The sequence below is a fragment of the Bos mutus genome, chromosome 4 (assembly GCF_027580195.1).
Source record: "Bos mutus isolate GX-2022 chromosome 4, NWIPB_WYAK_1.1, whole genome shotgun sequence".
Classification (NCBI taxonomy): Eukaryota; Metazoa; Chordata; class Mammalia; order Artiodactyla; family Bovidae; genus Bos; species Bos mutus.
Window position 1 is genome coordinate 109,229,069 of NC_091620.1, and position 20,544 is coordinate 109,249,612.

At 38.0% G+C, this 20,544-nt stretch overlaps 1 protein-coding gene across 4 annotated transcripts in view; it reads right to left on the reverse strand.

The window, feature by feature from the left end:
- The window catches only part of AKAP9 (A-kinase anchoring protein 9), a 166,543-nt gene that overhangs the window by 138,796 nt on the left and 7,203 nt on the right, over nucleotides 1-20,544 (reverse strand). For all 4 annotated transcript variants that reach the window (XM_070369878.1, XM_070369877.1, XM_070369876.1 and 1 more), the window contains exon 2: nucleotides 3,567-3,821. In XM_070369878.1, coding sequence (XP_070225979.1) covers nucleotides 3,567-3,821 — 255 coding nt within the window. The remainder of the gene's footprint in view (nucleotides 1-3,566; nucleotides 3,822-20,544) is intronic.

Consider the following 20,544-nt stretch of genomic DNA (forward strand, 5'->3'; position numbering starts at 1 on the left):
TTCAATTGGTTTGTGTTTTTGATATTGAGCAGAAAGCTGTTTATAAATTTTGGACATTAATCCCTTATTGGTCACATTATTTACAAATATTATCTCCCATTCTGTATTTTGTCTTTTTGTTTTGTTTATGGTTTCCTTTGCTGTGCAAAAACTCCTGTGCTTAATTAGGTCCCATTTGCTTATTTTTGCTTTTATGTCCATTCCTCTAGGAAACAGATCGAAAAAGATCGCTACAATTTATGTCAGTTTCTGCCTACATTTTCCTCAGTTTTATACTATCCAGTCTAATATTCAGGGTCTTTTATCCATTTTGAGTTTATTTTTGTGCAATATCCATTTATCATAAAAACTCTTATCAAAGTTGGTATAAAGGGAACAGATGTCAACATAATCAAAGCTATTTATGACAAACCCACAGCCAACATAACACTTCAGGTGATTACCATATGATCCAGCAATCACACTCTCGGATCATATCTGAAGAAAACTCTAATTCAGAAAGACACATGCATCCCTGATGTTCACAGCAGCACTACTTACAACAGCCAAGACACAGAGACAGCCTAAGTGTCCATCGACAGAAGAATGGATAAAGAATTTGATATACACACACAGGCACAGAACACAGAGTATTACTCAACCATAAAAAAATGAAATACCATGTGCAGCAACATGGATGGACCTCGAGATTATCATACCAAAAGAAGTAAATCAGAGAAAGACAAAAATCATACGATACCACTTTAAAAATGACACAAATGAACCTATTTACAAAACAGAAGCAAACTCGTAAACACAGAAAACAAACATGGTTACCAAAGAAGGCAGGACAGAGAGATTACAAGTTTGAGATTAGCAGATACAATCTACTATATATAAATAGATAAAAAACAGGTGCTACTGTGTAGCACACAGAGCTATATTTTATACCTTGTAATAAACCACAGTGGAAAAGATATTAAAAAGTGTACCTAAATATGTATATATGTATAACTGAATCACTTTGCTGTACACCAGAAACTACACAACATTGTAAATTAGTTATATTTCAATTAAAAAAAAATTTGACTCATGGGTTCCACCCAGACTTGCTGAATTAGAAATCTGTATTTTAAAAAGATCGCACACATGATCTGTATACACAGTGAAGTCTGAAGAGTATTCCTTCAAAATGGGGAAAGATAACAAAGTACCTGTCCAATGACCCCCCCAAAAAAACACACAAAAAACAAAACTAAACAACCAAAGAAACCAAAACCCATAAACAACCAAATATGAAGCATCACTGTCTCCCTTCTCACCTACACGTAGAGAAAGTGTACTCAGCTCTCAAGACCAAGTTTCAAGTCCATCTCCTCACTGATGTAGTAACTGATGCCAGGAACAGAAATAAGAAGCTTACTCCTATTCTAAAATCCTGTAAATGACGTACATGGCCCTCTTTTAAATCTAATATACTTTCATGATGTATGCCCTCTTGGTTTGTTCACTCACTAAAGTCTTTTAAATGGACTACTGATTAAATGCATGAAACTGAAGTCGCTCAGTCGTGTCTGACTCTTTGCAACCCCATGGAGTGTTACCTATCAGGCTCCTCCAACCATGGGATTTTACAGGCAAGAGTACTGGAGTGGATTGCCATTTCCTTCTCCAGGGGATTTCCCTAACCCGGGGATTGAACCCAGGTCTCCTGCATTGCAGGAAGACGCTTTACCATCTGAGCCACATATTGTGTACTAAAAACTGTGCTACTGAGGATACAACGGTGAGCAAGACACTCTGTACTTGAAATGCTAAAATTCCAGAGAAGGGCCCAGGTATTGATTTGTCTGGCAGAAAATGAAAATATTCTTCAAATCAAATCAAGCACCACAGTTGTCATATTTTATTACATAAAAGATCCAGACTTCAACAAAAAATTATACAGAAAAAGGAAAATATGGGCCATACCCAAGAAAAACAGTAGTCGGTAGAAACTGTCCCTAAGGAAACATAAATATTGTACTTATTAGACAAAGATTTTAAGTTACATATTTCTTAAGTCACATAAATGGAGGAAACAATGCCTAAAAAACTAAAGAAAGTTATAAGAACAATGCCTCACTAAATAGGGAATATTAAAGAAAAAAGAACATATATAAAAACAATCAAATTCTGAAGTTAAAAGTAAAATAACTGAAATGTAAAATTCACTACAGGGGTTTACCAGCAGATCTGAGGAGGAAGAAGAATCAGCAAATTTCAAAAAAGTTCAACTGAAATTACCCAGTTTGAGGGAAAAAAAGAATTAAAAAAAAAAAAGAACAAGGACTTCCCTGGTGGTCCAGCGGTTAAGAATCTGCCTTGCAATGGAGGGGACACGGGTTCAGTCCCTGGTCAGGGAAACTGAGATCCCACATGCTGTGAGGCAACCATGCCCGTGCACCCTGGAGTCTGTGCAACACAACTGGAGAGCCTGCGTGCCACAGGGAGAAAGCCTGTGTGACGCAACCACGACCCGACGCAACAGTGTAAGTAAATAAAGAGAATAGATCATCAAAGATCTGGGCAGCAATACCAAATGTACTAACATATGCATAATGGAGACACAGAAGGAGAAGGCGTGAGAAAGAGTATTTGAAGGTATAATGACTGAAAACTTCCCAAATATGATGAAAAACATTCATCTATGTATCCAAAATGCTCAAAAAACTCTAAGCAGGAAAAGCTCAGTAAGATCCACTTCTATGATGAACAGCAAATCTCTATGACATCTCTGACTCTTGACAGAAGCCTATACATCTAAACCCTATTTCCAGCTAAGCATGCCAGCGCACAACCCACACTATAATCGTCATATGCCTTGGCCAACACTCTTCCTCCTAAGCATCCCACAGTTCTCTAAGCTCGGTCTTAGTTGGAGTACTGCCATGCCACCCACCACCCAATCCACTCTTAACCTCTCCCTCATCTCCTTATTCTTGGAAATTCCACCATTAATGGGGGGAAGGAAATTAGCATTTATTGAGGAAAACTTCCTATGGGCCAGGTGCTTCACCTTTACCACCACCCTATCGGGGTCACTTGGATATCCATTTAAAACTCAACTACTTAAGGCTTCCAAGACACATCACACTGTTTCATGTCTTTGAGAATGCTGATTCTTTAGCACAGAGGTTGTCTGTCCTACTTCTTTGCCTCTAGCTAATTTTAACTTACACTTCAAGACCTGGTTCTATTATCTCTTCCAGGAAACTTTCCCAAGTAACACACACAAGACCAATTTGGGGATTCCCCCAAATCATGGCACTTTAGGGCACCATATGCATTGCTGTTAGCACAGCTCTCATCAGACTATTTAACCTGTCTTACGTCTACCTTCCCCACTAGACTGACCTTCCTAAAGTACAGAGACTGTCGTATTTATCTTTGTATCCTCTGTGCTCAATCTTTGGAGTATTACAGTTGCTCAATAAATGTGTGTTGAATCAAGCTCACAAAAACCACACGGGATACTAATGAGTGATGTTATTACAATAACTTTATACTTAGAATGCTACTATTTAAAAATCGAGATGAATACTTACTTCAACAGAGAAGACCTGGTCACATTTAACTATTTCTCCACTGTGTAGAGCTCTCGTTATTGTGGATTCAGGAGGCACGGCCGTTCCTGATCTCTGAGAATTATTTACAAACGTCTCATCACTCTGTGATTGCTCAATGTTTACAGCATGGTATGCTGACATGTCATGTTTACTGCTTGAAGTTTTTCTCTTTTTTTTCTGCTTCTTAGGATTCTGCCCATCAGACTGAGCTTTCCTTTGTCGAAACTGGGCAAGCTACAGAAAAAAAAAAAAAAATCATTATTGTCAAAGATAAGTTTTCTTTATCACCACTAAGAAAAAAGTAGCTTTGGAGTCATTTTCTTTAAAGGATAAACCCATCACTAAAATGATGATAAAATAAAGGACAATGGATACTGTCTTTAATATAAGAATGACTGCTGAATTGCAAAGAAACCAGGTATTTCTGAATGAATGCTATTCAAATATTGAGAAGAACTGAAAATATCATGTCTAAAGAAAGAAATTAGCCCAGAGTTGGGGAGAATAAAAAGAACAAAAAACAGGTGCCCTCATTCATTGTTCAGTAAAACTATAATCTCTGCATATGAGATTATATGAAAACACAGGAAATCTAAATGCATTTACTCTATGGAATTTCTGCAAATTCTAATTACATATTCTAGTAAATGTAATTATTTCATGCAAAAAGCTTCAGCTATACAAATGATCAATGTAGCCTTATTTATAGTGGGAAAAATTATAGATATTTTTATCAATATTATTGTATCAAACAATAGTGCCTCCCAGCCCTTAACCATTTGCATACCATATTCCAGTTGTCACCCAGACTTACCATTTACTTAATATGTTTAACTAGTGTATTTTTCTTTCTTTTTTTTTTTTAGTGTATTTTTCTTATTCAGATTTATTTTAAAAGGAGACTTTGAATCCTTGACATAAAAGACAATGTCATTTGAGTTAAAAAAAAAAGAAACAAAAATGAATACAATAAAATATAAAACTATATTATTAAAATTTTAGCTAGACATTGCTGAAGGTTCTAAGAGAAACAGACACATGGTAGAGGGGTGCTAAGAATCTATTAGTACCAGACAGACTTTTGGCTTGTCATAAGGCAGATAGACTTAAAGAAACCTGCAAAGTAGTTAACCTTTTTTTTTTTAAACACTACTATCTACTGTTATTTAATACTAGATCAACAACATATCACCTAAAATATCTCATCACTATCTAAATCAGAAGTATAGATTACACACTTTGGCCAATACTGGATTAATTAAAATAATACTAATGTAAACCATTATTAATATTAAAATATTAATGTAAATCATTATTAATAATTGTTTATGACACAGCAGTAGTAAGAGGAAAATTATGTGCATCTCTTTTAACAAAGATAAGAGAGGCCTCAGGCTCATAGCCTTCAACAATTATATCTACCTTAAATTTTATTAACTTTATATATATAGGCATGGATAAACACTAGAAGAATATAACCATAACAACTTTGGTCTATCTCTAGAGATTACAGCTATTTTTCCTTATGCTGACATGAAATTTCCTTTTTGCTGCAGTGAATTTTCTAAATTTTATATGAAGCAACTATTAACTACCACTTCCTAAATTTAATTTGAACTCCGTCATTCTGAAAGAAAAGCATAAGAACAAGTGTAAGCCCTTTTGCCTTAAAAAGAGGAAACAGATGAACATATTAATACATAAATTAGAACAATTACAAAGATGGTCAGTAAATGTCTTAGAATATAAAGTACTAAAGAAATCTTGATAATGCTGATATCATTAACTATCAGATTATGTGACAGATATTAGAATAACATATAGCATATGTTATACTTTTGTTTGCTGTAAAGAAAAGTTAATAGATAAGTACTATTTACTTAACAAATGTCCAATTAATAAGTGAGAAATATCTAATCACTGACCTTGTAGAACATAAAAATACATCACATTTAAAATTTTTCCCCAGCTGTTGAACAACTATTCAGTTATTCTGCTATCTGCTTAAGGAACAGATGCAAGACTAGTTGCCTCTATTTGTATATTATTAAGCTGCTGGAATGCATTTAAACTACTTTGAATAGGAAATTCATTCTTAAAAATAATTCAACTGAAACACTGTTACATATTATCTGTAAATGCAATCAGAAGTCTAGGCATATCATTTTAAAAGGATCCCTCAGAAAGAATGCAAAAGCAAAAACGTATTAATAATGACATTCTTGATATTAAAAAAAAATATTCAGACAGCAGAGGATATCAGGACAAAGTTGAAGATTTTGTTTAAAATTCCGTCTCTGTAGGGTTATATATAACATTTATACTTAATGTTTATACATACAAATACATAACAAAAGAAAATTTTTGTTAAAATAATGCACTATAAAAAGATTTTAAAAACCAAACAAACCTCTGTCTGAGACAACAGTATCCATTATTAAATGAACCTAGTGAAAAAGTTAATAAAAGATACGGAATAAAAAGTAAAACAGTTTTATTACTGTGTTTAGAACTAATCACTTCTAAGGACAAAAAATTATCAAACACTGTTTCAGGTCTAGGTTATTGATTAAATGAAGTCATATTATTTTTTCACAACAATTAACCAAAAGGTAAACCCCATGAAGGTAAGAACTTTTGTTCACTGCTGTATGAGTGGAAAAAAGATAATGCATTTTTTCTTACACAAAAGTTAACATGGAGGAATCATTTTAAGCACTGTTCCACAGACCCTAAGAACTAAGATGATATAAAGATCCCACTACCTAAAGAAGTTCCACCGTCTCAGAATTCAAAGTGGTAATTCAATGAATTAAAACATAAAATACTCCTTCTCACAATAATCTCTCTACTCCACGAACAAAACAAATAGAAAAACCAAACAAACAACAAAATTAAATTCTCAGAATAATAATACCCATAACAGCCTTTTAGGAAAACATCTGTTTTGTAAAAACATGAGAAAGAAAACAAGATCACATCATAAATAGCTATCAAAGTTATTTTTTATCTTAAACCTGAAAAATGGCAGATAAGCAAAAATCAGAAACTATTTAATTGCTAATCATCTGATAGTGAAATGATACACTTTATATTACTGGAAAAACATTTATTCCAAAACATGCTTGAAATTCAGACTACAGCCATCTGTGTTTGTCATTTGGAAGCCAAATATAAAAATGTTAACATATGTAGGCATGGAAATAGCTGCAAGATTTACTGGAAAGAGATTATGTCCATATACACTTGTCTTTCAAAACGAATTCAGATCTCAGGCAAATGTCTTACCCTAACCAGAACACGAATAAAGGACTAAATAAAAATGACTAAGAATTTATTCCGTAAACTCAATTTTTATTTATAAATGAATATTCTCAATAAAACAAGGAGATTTTAAAACGCTGTTAAAAAAAATGCCAAGTTTCTATACATGTCACTTCAAAAAAAGTACTAACTGGAAATGGTTTTATTTTTTGAGTCTTTGTCAGATATGTATGTGCGAGGCACTAAGCCAGATATAAGTCAAAACACACAGTCCTAACTGTAGGGTCTTTTAGTCTAGGCCAGTGTTCTCGCCTGTAGAATCCCAGGGACAGAGGAGCCTGGTGGGCTGCCGTCCATGGGGTCGCACAGAGTCAGACACAACTGAAGCGACTTAGCAGCAGCAGCAGCAGCCTAATATCTCACAGAGTTGTGAGAAACAAGAGAAAAGTTAGCGTACAATTTTGTACACTCAACAGTCCTATATATCTGTAAGGTAGTATGGGAACATGTCTTGTCCTGATTTTCTCAAAGAAGGCTCTCTGTAAGCTGTGAGGTTGCAGAGTTTTATAGCTGTGAAGGAAATAACTTGGTATATGATAGACAGCAGTGAGTTGTTCATTTACTTAAAAAATATTTATGGACTGCCTATCACATGTCTGCCCTGTGCCAAAGGCAGAGGAGGTAGTGATGAAATGATACAAGCCCGACTCCCCTGAATTGTAATCCAAGGAGGAAGAACTAATAAGCAAATGTAGACAAATATAGAAATGTATCATTTCAAGAGACAGAAAGCGTTTTGAAGAAAAAGCTTAAGTACTAAAGAAAATCTAAAACAGAAAAGACTTCATTTGTATGGGAATGCAGGGAGGAGTCATGAAATATCTTACTGAGAAAAGAATGTGAAAGCTGAGATTTGAGGACAAATGACTTACTTCTCCAAGAGTAAGGAGCAAAATAGAACATAAACATATGATTCCAAATTCAGTATTCTTTCCATTAAAACCAATTTGCATTACATGCATTCACTCTTTTCCTTCATTTGTCATTAAATGTAAAAACACTTAAAATAAGCAAGTGACATACAGCTTTGTACTCCTTTCTCAATTTTGAACCAGTCAGTTGTTCCATGTCTAGTTGTATGAACAATTGCTGCTTCTTGACTAGCATACAGATTTTTCAGGAGACAGGTTAAGGTGGTCTGGTATTCCCAACTCTTTAAGAATTTTCCACAGTTGTAAACCACACAGTCAAATGCTTTACAGTAGTCAATGAAGCAGAAGTAAATGTTTTTCTGGAATTCTCTTTGTTTCTATGATTCTATGAATGTAAAGTTGTATACTGTCACCCTGCTTATTTAACTTATATGCAGAACACATCACGCAAAATGCCAGGCTGGATGAATCACAAGATGTAATCAAGTCTACCAGGAGAAACAGCAACAACCTCAGACATGCAGATGATACCACTCATATGGCAGGAAGTTAAGAGGAACTAAAGAGCCTCTTGATGAAGGTGAAAGAGGAGGGTGAAAAAGCTGGCTTGAAACTCTACATTCAAAAAACTAATATCATGGCATCTGATCCCACCACTTCATGGCAAATAGAAGGGGGAGAAAGAGGAAGCAGTGACAGATTTTATTTTCTTGGGCTCCAAGATCACTGTGGACGCTGACTACAGCCATGAAATTAAGACGCCTGCTCCTTGGAAAGAAAGCTATGACAAACATATACAGCATATTAAAAAGCAAAGACATCACTTTGCTGACAAGGGTCCATGTAATCAAAGCTATGGCTTTTTCAGTAGTCATATATGGATATGAGAGTTGGACCCTAAAGAAGGCTGAGCACCAAAGAATTGATGCTTTCGAACTATGGTGCTGGAAAAGAGCTGGGAGTCCCTTGGACTGCAAGGAGATCAAACCAATCCATCCTAAAAGAAATCAACCCTGAATATTCACTGGAAAAATTGCTGCTAAAGCTGACACTCCAATATTTGGGCCACGTGACACAAAGAGCTGACTCACTGGAAGAGATCCTGATGCTGGGAAAGACTGAAGGCGCAAGGAGAAGGGGAGACAGAGGATGACATGGTTAGACAGCATCACCAACTCAATCAACAAAAATTTGAGCAAGCTGCAGGAGAAAGTGGAGGATAGAGGAGCCTAGTGTCCCTAGGGTTGCAGAGTCAGACACGATTTAGCAAATGAACAGCAACAATTAAAAACAGCAACATTAAAATTAGAACACGAGGTTAAGGCATGAACAAATGAAATCACCAAAACAACATATACTTTTTTGACAACACTAGGGGGAAAATACAAACACACACACACACACACACCCCAAAAAGATTATAAAGTGTTTTAAAAATGTTACCAACTTTCTCCAGTTTTCAAAAACAGCTGTAAGTAGAGTTACTTTCTATATTTTTACTGTAGAAAACTTTTAAAATCATTATTTCTAATTACAGTGACTATTTGTACTTGTCCGTGCGGTCTTTAAATCTTTGTGATATTCCTTAATGAATGTTGCATAAGCATGCTGTACAAGCTATTACAACAAAACTCCACGGGCTTAACTATGAAAACAAAAAGATGATTAACACAGTTGATCGAAAGACAATTTGTATGTAGAGCTGAAGTGGGGCAACTGAAAGCAAAGAGGACAAAGGCAACAGTCTAAAGATGCTCTGAAGAATGTTTCCCAACAATAGCACAAAGATACAAAGTGCTGGAAAATAACAGTGCCGAACGGACCTGAGGAAATCAGATGTGAAGAAGACCACAGACCTTCAGCTCATGGGGCCGACAGGCTTATTTATACCCTATAACCTCATTCAATGCAGAACTGTTCTTAAAGTTTAGGAAAACTTTAGTGTCTAAGAAAAAAGATTCTGCAGCCTAAAAAGTTATCTTAATTTTGCACATTTTACCATATTTCACTGTCTGCCACACAGTAGGCCCACATACTTTTCTGAATGCAAGTAATGTTTCAAAAAGAATACAGACTACATATAATAGAGTACTGGACTGTTGTGTCTATAAAGACTCTGATAAGCTAGCTATGTGATACTGGACAAGCCACGTACCCTCAAGAGAACTCAGCTTTTTCAATTTACAAAAAAGAGGAAGTATAGAAGGATCTCTTAAAATTTCTTTCAGTTTTACCATATGATACAGCAATTCTACTCCTAAGTGATATATCTGAAGAAAACAAAAACACTAATGCACACTAATGCATGTATGTCAAAAACACACATGCACCCCAATGTTCTCAGTAGCATTATTTACAACAGCCAATATATGGAAGCCACCTATGTGTCCACCAGCAGAAGACGGGCTAAAGAAAATGGTGCACACACACACACACACACACACACACACACACACACACTGGACTATGACTGAGCCATAAAATATGAACTTCTGCCGTCTGCAACAACATGCATGGACTAGAGGGTGTTACGCTTACTGAAATAGGTCAGAAACAGATGAGTACCCTAGGCTCTCACTTTTATGTGGAATCTAAAAACTAAAACAAACAGTGAATATAACAAAGCAGAAACAGCCTCAGATACAGAGAACAAATGAGTGGTTACCAGAGGGGAGAGGAACAAGATACAGGGGTAGGGGATAAAAAACGTACAACCACTGTGAGTAAGACACAAGGATGAGCTGCACAGCACAAGGGATATACACAGTACTTTATAACAACTTTGAGTGGACTATAAAGATATTGACTCTCTGATGTTCACTTGAAACTAATATTGTAGATCAACTATATGGCAATCAATAAAATTTCTTTCAGTTTTTAGTGCCTATTTTAGAAAAACATTTTTCAATTGTTTTTCTTCTTATTCCCTGTACTATCACTTAATTATACAAGAGAAAAACTACAATTCTACACTATAATAAGATTTTTAAACCACTGCTTGAAAAAGCAATTCAATAAACAGTATTTATTACTAAATGATCCCAAATGAAAAAAAAAAAAGATATAGAATAAAAAGTGGAATGATTACATTATAGAGTTTAGATCAAACTTCTAAGTGTATAAAATTATGAAAAAACTGTTTAGGCTTCATATATATGAAGTATATGATGTCACATTATTACTACAGAACAAATAACCAGAAGATAGCCCCCGGAGGGCAGGAATTTTCATCAAAATCAAAGTCTCAAACAGTCTCGAACAGTGCTTATACATAGGTTCTCAATAAACACCTGTTGAGTCAAAAAAAAAAAATTTTTTTTTTTTTTACAAAACAGAGGCACCAATAGCAATAATTTTAGATTTCTTCCTTAAAAAAAAAAAACTAAACTGATATATCAGGTCCATGATTACATTACTGTACAATCATACAAGTAATATTACGCAGCTGACAAAGACCATGTTTTCCAAAAAAATTTAATGTGAGAGAATGCTCTCAATATAAGTCAGGGGAGAAAAGAAGCCAAAATTACATATAGAGCATGACACAAGTTAAGTTTAAAAATATACACAGAAACAGAATCAACAAACTGTCAACAGTAATTACTTACAGGTTATGAAAGTATGGGGAAACAATGACAGACTTTTATTTTCTTGGGCTCCAAAATCACTGCATAACAGTGACTGCAGCCATGAAATTAAAAGACGTTTGCTCCTTGGAAGAAAAGTTATGACAAACCTAGGCAGCGTATTAAAAAGCAGAGACATCACTTTGCCCACAAAGGCCATACAGTCAAAGCTATGGTTTTTCCAGTAGCCATGTAAGGATGTGAGAGTTAGCCCATAAAGAAGGCTGAGCACTGAAGAACTGACGGTTTGGAACTGGGGTGTTGGATAAGACCCCTGAGAATCCCTTGGGCTGCAAGAAGATCAAACCAGTCAACCCTAAAGGAAATCAATCAACCCTGAATATTCACTGGAAGGACTGATGCTGAAGCTCCAATACTTTGGCCACCTGATGCGAAGAAATGACTCATTGGAAAAGACCCTGATGCTGGGAAAGATCGAAGGTGGGAGAAGGGGGCAACAGAGGATGAGAAGGCTGGATGGCATCACCGACTCGATGGACATGAGTTTGAGCAAGCTCTGGGAGTTAGTGATGGACAGGGAACCCTGGCGTGCTGCAGTCCATGGGGTCGCAAAGAGTCGGACATGGCTGAGTGACTGAACAACAGCAGCAACAAATTAGAGTATGGGTAATTGTTTCCTTTTTTAAAGATTATCACTGCCTCCCCTCCTCCCTCAAAGATCTGTAAAGACTATTCATTATTAAAACTTTGGGCCCATATGTTGATATCATTATTTTTAAATGGATATTATACAATTACACATCTACCAAAAATTTCATCCCAAAGGACAGAAATAAGGCAGAAGTCCCAGAACTACAGTGTCCTGATGACCTCTTTCATCAGCCTCTCCAGACACCCTCACAACATCCTGCAAGCTGACTCCTAGCAGTGACAGGCTGTTACACATCGCTGTTCAGATGCCACCTGGTGGCGGTGGAGGTTCAGTCGCTCAGTCGTGCCCGACCCTGTGCGACCCCAGGGACCGTAGCCCTCCAGGCTCCTCTGTCCATGCGGTTCTCCAGGCAAGAGTACGGAGTGGGTTGCCATTTCCTTCTCCTGGGGATCTTCCCGACCCAGGGATCAAACCCGGGTCTCCTATACTGCAGGCAGATTCTTTACCAACTGAGCCACCTACTTCTGTTTTATTTCACTGTCACCTCATTTACTGCTAACATTGAATGGTGAGAAGAACAATACTATGCCCCAACCTAAGTTTAATCTCATTAAAAACAAATACATAAATAGCACGCATGCTAAGTCACTTCAGTCGTGTCCGACTCTGTGCGACCCCAGAGACGGCAGCCCACAAGGCTCCCCCATCCCTGGGATTCTCCAGGCAAGAACACTGGAGTGGGTTGCCATTGCCTTCTCCAATGCATGAAAGTGAAAAGTGAAAGTGAAGTCTCTCAGTCGTGTCCGACTTCTAGAGACCCCATGGACTGTAGCCCACCAGGCTCCTCCGTCCATGGGATTTTCCAGGCAAGAGTACTGGAGTGGGGCACCGTTGCCTTCTCCGACATAAATAGCAGTTCATGTAAAGGAGAATCTCTAAGACAAGATATATCTGTAATGGATGCTATCATGCTCAGCAGCATAAATACATTCCAGGTTATAACCTGAGGTTTATTCATTTATAAACCATAAGTAATGGACTACTCCCCTTCATGGATCACAGCTAGCATGGTTATGTTCACGATCCTTCAAGGTAGGCTTCAGCAGTTTGTGAAACAAGAACTTCCAGATGTACAAGCTGGGTTTTGAAGAGGCAGAGGAACCAGAGACCAAACTGCCAACATTTGCTGGGTCATGGAGAAAGCAAGGGGGGTTCCAGAAACACATTTACTACTTCTACTTCATGGACTACATTAAAGCCTTTGACTGTGTGGATCACAACAAACTGTGGAAAATTCTTAAAGATATGAGAGTACCAGACCACCTGACCTGTCTCCTGAAAAACCTGTATGCAGGTCAAGAAGCAACAGTTAGAACCGGACATGGAACAATGGACTGGTTTCAAATTAGGAAAGGAGTATGTCAAGGCTGTATACTGTCACTCTGCTTATTTAACTTATTAACTATGCAGATTACATCATGGGAAATGCCAGAATGGATGAAGCACAGCTGGAATCAAGATTGCCAGGAAAAACATCACCAACCTCAGATATGCAAATGATACCACTCTCATGGCAGGAAAGTAAAGACAAACTAAAGGGCCTTTTGAGGAGGGTAAAAAAGCTGGCTTGAAACTCTACATTCAGCTGAGCGCTGAAGAATGGATGCTTTTGAACTGTGGTGTTGGAGAAGACTCTTGAGAGTCCCTTGGACTGCAAGGAGAGCAAACCAATTAATCTTAAAGGAAATTAGTCCTGAATATTCACTGGAAGGACTGTTGCTGAAGCCAAAGCTCCAATACTTTGGCCACCTGATGCAAAAAGCTGACTCACTGGAAAAGATCCTAATGCTGAGAAAGATTGAGGGCAAAACTAGAAGGGGGAGACAGAGGATGATATGGTTAGATGGTCACCAACTAAATGGGCATGAATCTGAGCAAAGTGGGGCTTCCCTGATAGCTCAGTTGGTAAAGAATCTGCCTGCAACGCGGGAGACCTGGGTTCTATCCCTGTGTTGGGAAGATCCCCTGGAGAAGGGAAAGGCTACCAACTCCAGTATTCTGGCCTGGAGAATACCATGGGTTGTATAGTTCATGGGGTCAGATACTGAGCAACTTTCACTTTCAGGGAGATAACCAAGGAAGGGGAGCCTGGCGTGCTGCCGTCCATGGGGTCGCAAAAAGTCAGACACGACTCAGCGACTGAAAAACAACAATGGACTATTGATCTCTCTTATGCGCACATTTTTTGTAGGAAATATCAACTTAAAAAAATAAAAGAATTGCCACAGCTGGTCACTTCCATGGCCCACCTTGTGAGGCATCCGGTACGCACCAACAGCTCCAAGGGACAAGTCAGAGCTCATCTGTGATGAGACCAGGTGCACAACACACACACCAACACCAGCTGGCTTTTGGTTTTGCCTCAACAGGCACTACTCTCCGTGGCCTGAGGACCATGGGGTTATGACCTCTGCACACCTCCAGGCCCCTGGCACACGCTAAGTCTCAGAAAACGAGCTCAAGTTAACACAGCACCAGTGTCTGTAACAGTGAGAAACACTGCAAACAACCGAAATGCTCACTGGTATGAGAATGCTAAATGAGGTAAATTCTTAATACTGGAATAGTACGTGCAATACTGAACAAAAAGAAAATCTCTGACTGCTTATGATATCATTAAGTTCAAAAACAGAAAAACTAATACACCGTTTAAGTAAACATATGTAGTATAGAAAAACAAGGCACTAATAAAGAAAATTCAGAACCATGATTACCTGAGGTGGGAGGGGGTAAGATTAGGATGGGAAAGGTTTCAGAAGTATTTAAATGTGCATATTCCTTAAACTGGGTGATAGGCACAGAGGTAGTTTTTAAAAAATCATCTTCTTATCCACATATTTTATATGTATTCTTTTGTAGGTGAAACATATTTAAGTACTTTTGAAGAATGCAGAATTTCCTGCTGAGGAAACTGGCCAGTGCTCAGAGATCCTACCACCCAGGACACCCCAGCTGATCCTCCTACTCTTGATTTGATGAGAAAAGAGGCAGTTGATGAGATTTTTCTCTTGGAATTAGAGAACAAAGAGTTAGAAAAGATGTCTAGAAAGTAACAGGGAGGAGATGAATCTTACTGAAGGAGTTTAAAATCAGTGCATGATGCAATAATCAAATAAATATCCCTAAAATCACTCACAAAGTACATTTATGTATCAACTTACTAGTCATGTTGCAGACTGAAATATTTTTGTTCTCTATCAACAAAGCCAGATTTTCCTTCTGACATGAAATCATCCACACATCTTTAGTTGCACACCAAGTAAAGTAGCTGGCATATAAGAGTTCACGATGTATAATCAACTTAGTTTTGCAGAATCACGCAAAGCAGCTATGTGAAGTGGGACCCAAAATTTATTGCATATTGAGGATCTTTATAAAATAGCGACTCCTGGCTCACATCCCAGATTTTCTGATTTGGGGATGGAGTGTGACTTAGGCTTTGAAATTGTTTTAAGCTTTCCAGATGCTTCTACTGTGCAGGAAAGTCTGCGAACCGCTAAGCTAGATGCTTACTCTATGAATTGATCTGGTTCAGTTCAGTTCAGTCACTCAGTCATGTCCAACTCTTTGGAACCCCATGAACCGCAGCACGCCAGGCCTCCCTGTCCATCACCAACTCCCGGAGTCCACCCAAACCCATGTCGATTGAGTCGGTGATGCCATCCAACCATCTCATCTTCTGTCGTCCCCTTCTCCTGCCCTCAATCTTTCCCAGCATCAGGGTCTTTTCAAATGAATCAGCTCTTCGCATCAGGTGGCCAAAGTATTGGACTTTCAGCTTTAGCATCAGTCCTTCTCCAACACCACAGTTCAAAAGCATCAATTCTTTTGTGCTCAGCTTTCTTTATAGTCCAACTCTCACATCCATACATGACTACTGGAAAAACCATAGCCTTGACTAGACGGACCTTTGTTGACAAAGTAATGTCTCTGCTTTTGAATATGCTATCTAGGTTGGTCATAACTTTCTTTCCAAGGAGTAGGCGTCTTTTAATTTCATGGCTGCAATCACCATCTGTGATGATTTTGGAGCCCAGAAAAATAAAGTCAGCCACTATTTCCACTGTTTCCCCATCTATTTGCCATGAAGTAATGGGACTGGATGCCATGATCTTAGTTTTCCAAATGTTGAGCTTTAAGGCAACTTTTTCACTCTCCTCTTTCACCTTCATCAAGAGGCCCTTTAGTTCTTCTTCACTTTCTGCCACAAGGGTGGTGTCATCCGCATATCTGAGGTTATTGATATTTCTCCCGACAATCTTGATTCCAACTTGTGCTTCTTCCAGCCCAGAGTTTCTCATGATGTACTCTGCATATAAGTTAAATAAGCAGGGTGACAATATACAGCCTTGACGTACTCCTTTTCCTATTTGGAACCAGTCTGTTGTTCCATGATCTGGTTACTCTATTTAAATAATGTTTCTTTTCCTCTTCTTTTAAGTGTCGATTGTGGAAAACAATTCCAATGAATAGAACAGACATGGGAATTCATCCTGTAATTTTTTGTCTTGTACAAACTGAGGTACAAGGAGAGGAAGCTGATTTGCAAAGAGAAGGGTGTCAGATATTATGAGAGTGAAATAAGGTTTGACAGAATGCACTGACTCCAAATGGCTTTTCAGTTTCACATGAGGCCCAACTATACCTGTGTTAGCTTTCTTTGAAATCTATCTTTTCAATTACCCTCTTTTTCTCTCCTTCACATAACTGCTCAGTTTTTGGGAACAAAGTGCCCTGCTAGAATTAGGGTGCTTACATTTGGCCATTTGGATCAATTAATATTTCATATTAAAACACACAGTTTACTGCTTCACCTGTACACACACACGCATGCGCGGTTTTACTGCTTCACCTGTACAGCAATAATTGACACTTGCCACCTGGTGGCAGCATACCCACCTGAACATGGCACATAATATTTTCTGGAAAAGAATAACCTCTTCAGAGCTTAAACATGTGACATACACATTCTTTCAGTTTTTGGCTATTTTTAGGGTAAAATCCATACTCTGTCAGCTGAATTATGTGGCTCCTCATTATGTGATCCCAGACTACTTCTCCAATCTAATTCTCTGCTATACAGTTTAATCTATTAACTGTACAGAGCATCTATTAACTGTATGGAGCATCATGCTATGCTCCAGCATGAGACTGATGATGTTGATGATGGCTAATACTTCCTGTAAACTTCTTATAATTTGACAATGTTCTAAGAGCTTTATATGTGTAAGTTGAATCCTCACAACAACCCCAACGCAGCTGATATCACTGTTCTTATTTTCCAGATGGGAAACAGCAGTACTGAGAGGTTAAGTAACTTGCATAAAGTCACAAAGATAAAAAAATGCAGAGCCAAGATTTGATTCCAGACTGTCTGGTCTAGTCCAAGCTCATAACCACTAGTATTACGATGCTTTTTACAAAAAAAAAAAAAAAAAAAAAAACTTTGAAAAAGTAGGTAACATTCACCATGGTTTCCTGATTCACATTCACTCCCCTTCTCACAATAACCTGAATTACTCATATCGCTTTCTGACCAACTACTGCTAGAGGTAAAGGTTACTTTTCAAGTCTTCATCACACTTGATTTCTCATTTTTGACAAGCGGCCACTTCTTACTTGAAATGCTTCCCTTAGTTTCACAGATATCATCACCTCCTAGCTTTGTAAATAGTTTGCATCTCAGTGTTCTCTGCAGATACTTCAGTTCAATTCAGTTCAGTCACTCACTCATGTCCAACTATTTACGGCCCTACAGACTGCAGCACATCAGGCCTCCCTGTCCATCACAAACTCCTGGAGTTTACTCAAACTCATGTCCATTGAGTTGGTGATGCCATCCAACATCTCATCCTCTGTCGTCCCTTCTCCTCCCACCTTCAATCCTTCCCAGCATCGGGGTTTTCTCAAAAGTCAGCTCTTCGCATCAGGTGGCCAAAGTATTGGAGTTTCAGCTTCAACATCAGTCCTTCCAATGAACACCCAGGACTGATCTCCTTTAGGATGGATTGGTTGGATCTCCTTGCAGTCCAAGGGACTCTCAAGAGTCTTCTCCAACACCACAGTTCAAAGGCATCCATTCTTCAGCGCTCAGCTTTCTTTACAGTCCAACTCTCACATCCATACATGACTACTGGGAAAACCATAGCTTTGATTAGATGGATCTTTGTTGGCAAAGTGATGTCTCTGCTTTTTAATGTGGTGTCTAGGTTGGTCATAACTTTTCTTCCAAGGAGCAAGTGTCTTCTAATTTCATGGCTTCAGTCACTAAAATAAAGTCTGTCACTGTTTCCATTGTTTCCCCATCTATTTGCCATGAAGGGTCATATGGTAGCTCTATTTTTAGTTTTTTAAGGAACCTCCATCCTGTTCTCCATAGTGGCTGTACCAATTTACATACCCACCAACACTGTAGGAGGGCCCCTTTCTCTTCACACCCTCTCCAGCATTTATTGTTTGTGGATTTATATCTCATTGTAGTTTGATTTACATTTCTCTAATAATTAGTGATCCTGAACATCTTTTGATGTATCTATTGGCCATCTGTATGTCTTCTTTGGAGAAATGTCTATTTAGGTCTTCCACACATTTGTTGATTGGGTTGTTTGTTTTGGGGTATTAAGGATCATGAGGGCTTTCCCGGTGGCTCAGCTGGTAAAGAATCTGCCTGCAATGTGGGAGACTTGAGTTCGATGCCTGGGTTGGGAAGATTCCCTGGAGAAGGGAATGGCTACCCACTCAAGTATTCTGGCCTGGAGAACTCCATGGACTGTATAGTCCATAGGGTCGCAAAGAGTCAGACACAACTGAGCGACTTTCACTCACTCACTCAAGCATCATGAGCTGTTTGTAAATTCTGGAGACTAATAATCCCTTGTCAGTCACATCATTTACAAATATTTTCTCCCAATCTGTGGGTTGTTTTTTTGTTTATTTCCTTTGCTGTGCAAAACCCTTGGAGAAGGCAATGGCACCCCACTCTAGTACTCTTGCCTGGAAAATCCCATGGACGGAGGAACCTGGTGGGCTGCAGTCCATGGGGTCGCTTAAAGTCGGACACGACTGAGCAACTTCACTTTCACGCATTGGAGAAGGAAATGGCAACCCACTCCAGTGTTCTTGCCTGGAGAATCCCAGGGATGGGGGAGCCTGGTGGGCTGCCGTCTCTGGGGTCCCACAGAGTCGGACACGACTGAAGTGACTTAGCAGCAGCAGCAAAACCTTTTGAGTTTAAGTAGACCCTATTTATTTCTTTTTTGTTTTTATTTCCATTAAATGAGAGCTCTCTTGTTAAAGGGACGTGCACTGGATAAAAATGCCCAGACATCTATTAATATTTTCATTAGGAGAGGAATTTATATAAATTAAAAACTAAGTATCAGTTTGGCAAACATAGATAGTTTTACATTAAAATATACTCAATGTTTTAAGTTATCTTTGAAAGGTTTCTGTAACTTCCAGCCCCAACCTATAAATTCCCAACAAATATTTTTAGTTATAATTGGTCCCTGCCCCTGTTTTCCCTGGGGAAACAGTAATGCAGTATCAACTTGAAAAAGTGAGACCCCTGAGGAATAAATACTGTCTAATCAGAGTCCACAATGAGTGATCCTTAGTAAACAAGGAATTTTGTTTGCAAATTCTGTGTGCTCAATATAAAGAAGGAAAGAGATTCTTGACCTTATACCCAGTTAGTTGTTCAAAGCTCTGTAACTGGAGAACCTAATTCAATTAACACAATTTATATATTCAAATCTTTATAGATGAGGATTTTGAATATTAAAGTTTAATATAGTTCTTATTGGTAAAAATAATAATTTGGGGGTTTTGATGAATGATGTCTTAAAAGAAAAGAACTGACTGGAGGGGCTTTAAGATATGATTTCTTAAAAGGAAAAAAAAGTTAGACTTACAGAGAAACTTTTATACCACATAAGAATCTCAGTGAACAGCAAACCACAATAAGCATCATAACCCTGGTGGCAACAGAAAACAAACAGCACACTGTTCATGAACAAAGGGAATAAAGGCATTTTTCATAGTACAAGAGAATCTAGAGATTTAAATAAACAACCTAGGCAAAATCACTTCTGGAGCAATTCTAAGTTTTTGAAAAGCACTAAACCCATGGTCAAATCAACCATGAGCTTTAAGTATCCTAAGTGATATTCTGGTGACCATGGCCACAAAAACTCTAGAAGTAAAAGGGGAGTCACTGTGATAACAAAAATGTCTTATGCTAGTAAAATATCTGTACAGATCTATTGTGTTCACATATGCAAATGGCAGGTCTTTTTGCTACTAAAGATTGGGTTATTTTCTCCCACAGTGAAAAAGGATTGGTAATGATCAAGCCAAAAACCCAACAAGTGCCCCCTGGACCGACTGCATGGACTTGATAAACAGCTGGCCATAGAACGAAATGACTCATTGACCTACACAGAATTCAAACTTGAGCATCA